Source organism: Gobio gobio, assembly GCF_949357685.1.
Source record: "Gobio gobio genome assembly, chromosome: 10".
NCBI classification, from domain to species: domain Eukaryota; kingdom Metazoa; phylum Chordata; class Actinopteri; order Cypriniformes; family Gobionidae; genus Gobio; species Gobio gobio.
In genome coordinates, this window is record NC_137116.1 from 12,405,183 (window position 1) to 12,409,351 (window position 4,169).

At 34.6% G+C, this 4,169-nt stretch overlaps 1 protein-coding gene across 2 annotated transcripts in view; it reads left to right on the forward strand.

Moving 5' to 3' along the window:
• Positions 1–2,587: 2,587 nt before the first annotated feature.
• The window catches only part of plat (plasminogen activator, tissue), a 37,740-nt gene continuing 36,158 nt past the window's right edge, over positions 2,588–4,169 (forward strand). Inside the window, exon 1 of one of the 2 annotated variants that reach the window (XM_079827460.1) lies at positions 2,588–2,850. In XM_079827460.1, the coding sequence (XP_079683586.1) occupies positions 2,590–2,850 (261 nt within the window). In that variant the 5' untranslated portion in view covers positions 2,588–2,589. The remainder of the gene's footprint in view (positions 2,851–4,169) is intronic. The other variant, XM_079827461.1, reaches the window with a different exon arrangement.

Genomic DNA, 4,169 nt, shown 5'->3' on the forward strand with positions numbered 1-4,169 from the left:
AAGTGAGTCATTGAATCATCCACACAATTGATTCGCTTAACAACAGGGGATGAAACAAGTGAGTGAGTCATTGAATCATCCACACAGCTGATTCTCTCAACAACATTTTTATGCAGGAATGAAACAAGTGTGTGAGTCAATGAATCATCCACACAATCGATTCCCTCAACAACAATGTTTTTATGCAGGAACGAAACAAGTGAGTGAGTCATTGAATCATCCACACAATCGATTTGTTTAACAACAGGGGACGAAACAAGTAAGTGAGTCATTGAATCATCCACACAATTGATTCGCTTAACAACAGGGGATGAAACAAGTGAGTGAGTCATTGAATCATCCACACAGCTGATTCTCTCAACAACATTTTTATGCAGGAATGAAACAAGTGAGTGAGTCATTGAATCATCCACACAATCGATTTGTTTAACAACAGGGGACGAAACAAGTAAGTGAGTCATTGAATCATCCACACAATTGATTCGCTTAACAACAGGGGATGAAACAAGTGAGTGAGTCATTGAATCATTTACATTACATTTACATTTAGTCATTTAGCAGACGCTTTTATCCAAAGCGACTTACAAATGAGAGCAAAAGAAGCAACTAGAACGGTCAAGGGCTACAGTATGCAAGTGCTGTAACAAGTCTCAGTTAATCTAACACAGAACACACAACAATTTTTTTTTTTTTTTTTTTTAAATAAATTAGACAGACAGAAATCATCATTCACACAATCGATTCGCTTAGCAACAGCATCAGGAAACATGGAACGGTTCTGCTGTGGCTTTGTTTGGAAGTAGCAGGCAATATTGTGCCTGAAATGTAAGTTACTCATTATTAACACACAGTCGCGCTGCCACTTTATCAATAAAAGAAACCAAGCCGTCGTCTCTAGTTAACGTGAGCCTCTTCTGAAAAGGACACTTAAACTCTTACGTTCTCAGTTCTCGTCTCCTTGTAAACCCAGACCAATGTTTTTTAGAATCCGCCTGATTCTGTGATGCAAGCTGAGACGTCACAAAGATTTTTCCCTCAAAAACACACACTTTATATACGCCTACATAATAGCGGAATAAGCTAAATATACACCAGGGTCAGTGGTTAACAGCACAGGCGCCCGAGGTCATTTACTCTTTTAATTTGCTGTCTTAATGTTCAGCTGAGTGAAGCACAAAGTCTTAAACACTCTGACAGACTGAGGAAATATAAGGATATGTTCTGTGATCAGAAACAGAAGTTCACATTTCTTTAGCTACATTATTTGTATTATAGTCTTTAATCACTTCAAACCAAACGAACTGAAGTGTTATTGCTATCTTTCTATACAATATCCACCTGGGACCCAGAAAAAAAAGGGTTTTGAATTTAGTATTTTTATGTCATTACATTGTTTAGAGCATAAGAAACAAATGGAAAAAAAAAAACATTTTTGAAAAACTATATATTTTATTCATATGTTATGATATGTCCTCTGTAGTTGACAGGACTCAGTTGTTAAAAAAATTAAATGACATGAAAATTACATGTATAGGCAAAAACAATGGGATTTATTTTTAATTCACCAATACATTTTTAGGTTTCAGGATTTTTTTTTAAAACAATCTTTGTTTAAAGATGATTCTGAACTATGTTATGAAAGATATAATGAAATGCATTGATGTACCATTTTACTTTATCAAATATGTGGGTAAAATTGGATTTTCCCATTCAATACAATGTATCTATACACTGCATCTAATTTGCATATTAATGTGTTCTTGGTGCAACATGTAATGAAAAAATAAGTGTAATAATGGGAGTAATAATTGGCAACATTTTCAAAATAATATCTAATATTTCATATGAATATTGATATGCAATTTCTTCCCCTATTCACTTGTTATGTCTCCAAAATGCCTGATAAACATGATTTGAGTCCTGGCGTCCTCTACAGTGGTCATTTATGAAATCAATGCCCTGTTTTGTAACAGAAAGTAATATTTTGATTAGAAACCCCATAACATTTTCCTGAGATGTTGATTTTTAACAAACAATTTGAAAATTAATCCGATTTAAATTATACACTCTAAAAAATGCTGGGTTAAAAATAACCCAAGTTGGGTTGAATAGGGACTAACCCAGCAATTGGGTTGTTTTGACCCAGCGGTTGGGTTAAATGTTTGCTTAAAACAACCCAATCGCTGGGTTAAAACAACCCAATCGCTGGGTTAGTCCATTTTCAACCCAACTTAGGTTATTTTTAACCCAGCATTTTTTAGAGTGTAATTAAAAAATGTTATCATATTTCCATAAGAGTGCTAAGCATTAATGTCAGCCATTTTTAAAGACCAAGAAGAAGTTGTTGTCCTGGTGAAACCTCCAAACATTTGGTCTCTCAGCAAAGCCCCGAATGTGCTCTAAACAGGACATCCAGACTGTGACATGTGACATGTTATGATGTCTGAGAAATTCACTCAAATATAATGTCCACTACAGTGGACAAAAGTCTATGCGTGGGTCCCAGGAGGATATCTGAGCGTTTCTTAGATGTTGTCATCGGTTTCTAAGTGTCCACATACTTCAGTAACAGTATTACATCACTGATATATGTCATTAGTCACGGATGTAACACACTTATCGGTTCCGCCGGTGTGTGTGGGACTGTCCCTCTCCCCGCCCCGCTTGAGCATCATCACCTCCGGAATAAATATCCCGAGATTCCCGAGCTCAGACCCAGAGACCCACAGGAGACGCACAGGAGACCCACAGGAGACCCACAGGAGACCCGCGGAGACGCTTCATTACAGACCCTTTGGATTAAGGCGCGCATTGGAGAGGACGCGGAGTAAAGCGCACTTGTTTCGGGAGGTAAGACGAGAACACCGCGGATTTATTTATGGCTTGAGGGTTTGGTTTGAGTTCAGACCCGGGCTGTGTGTCAGAACACACGGAGCTGTTTGTCTAGGCTCCAGCATTTTGGTTATCAAGCTGATATTTGCACCGATTATGCCCAAAATACTATCACTATAGCGTTTTATTTCAGTTATATAGAGTACAACATTGCATCGTGTTTGAAAAGAATGCACTGTAAACATTAACATGCGCAATTGTTGCATTCATTTATACTTAAAATGTAACCTAATTTAGTTTCAACTTTAAAAAAGTAAGTGTAACTTCACATTTCAAGTTGACTAAACTTTTAAGGGAGCACGTTCACTTACTTTTTTAAGTTTAAGAAACAATTTTTGGTTACTCTTTATTTTACAGTGTCATTGTTACAGTGTAATTAGCCTATATATTTAAGTACTGAGTAGGCTAATAATAATTAACAACATGTACTTACTATAGGATTAGGGTTTGGTTGAGGGTTAGTTGCATGTAATTATGCATAATTTACTGATATCACTATGGTTACACTCTAAAAAATGCGGGGTTAAAAATAACCCAGGTTGGGTTGAAAATGGACTAACCCAGCAATTGGGGTTGTTTTAACCTAGCAATTGGGCTGTTTTAACCCAGCGATTGGGTTGTTTTAAGCAAACATTTAACCCAACAGCTGGGTTAAAACAACCCAATTGTTGGGTCAGTCCATTTTCAACCCAACTTGGGTTATTTTTAACCCAGCATTTTTTAGAGTGTAGTTCAAGTAACAACAAGGACACTGTAAAATAAGTGTTACCTTTTTTTACAAAATGAGTAAAAATGTTGAAATGTATTCATTTATTAGAAAATGTGTATTATAATTTATGATTTTGTACAGTGCATATATAATAAATAGCCATGATATAGGCAATATAATACAATATAAGCAAACAAATGTTTATAGTGAGTCATATATAATAAAACATTAGACATTTATTAGAAATTGTCTATTTTTTTATAATTTTGTGTATATGTAATAAATACCCATAAAATAAGCATTACACAACAATTTTTTTTACAGTGAGTCATATATAATAGTAATAATTGTGACATTTGTGCATTTATTAAAAATTGCATATTTTTTTTAATAATTTTGTATGGTGTATACATAATAAATAGCCATAATATAAGCAATATAATATAAGAAACAAAAAAAATGTATACAGTGAGTCATATTATATAATAATAATTGTGACATTTATGCATTTATTAAAAAATGTGCATTGTTTTATCATTTTATATGGTGCATACATAATAAATAGCCA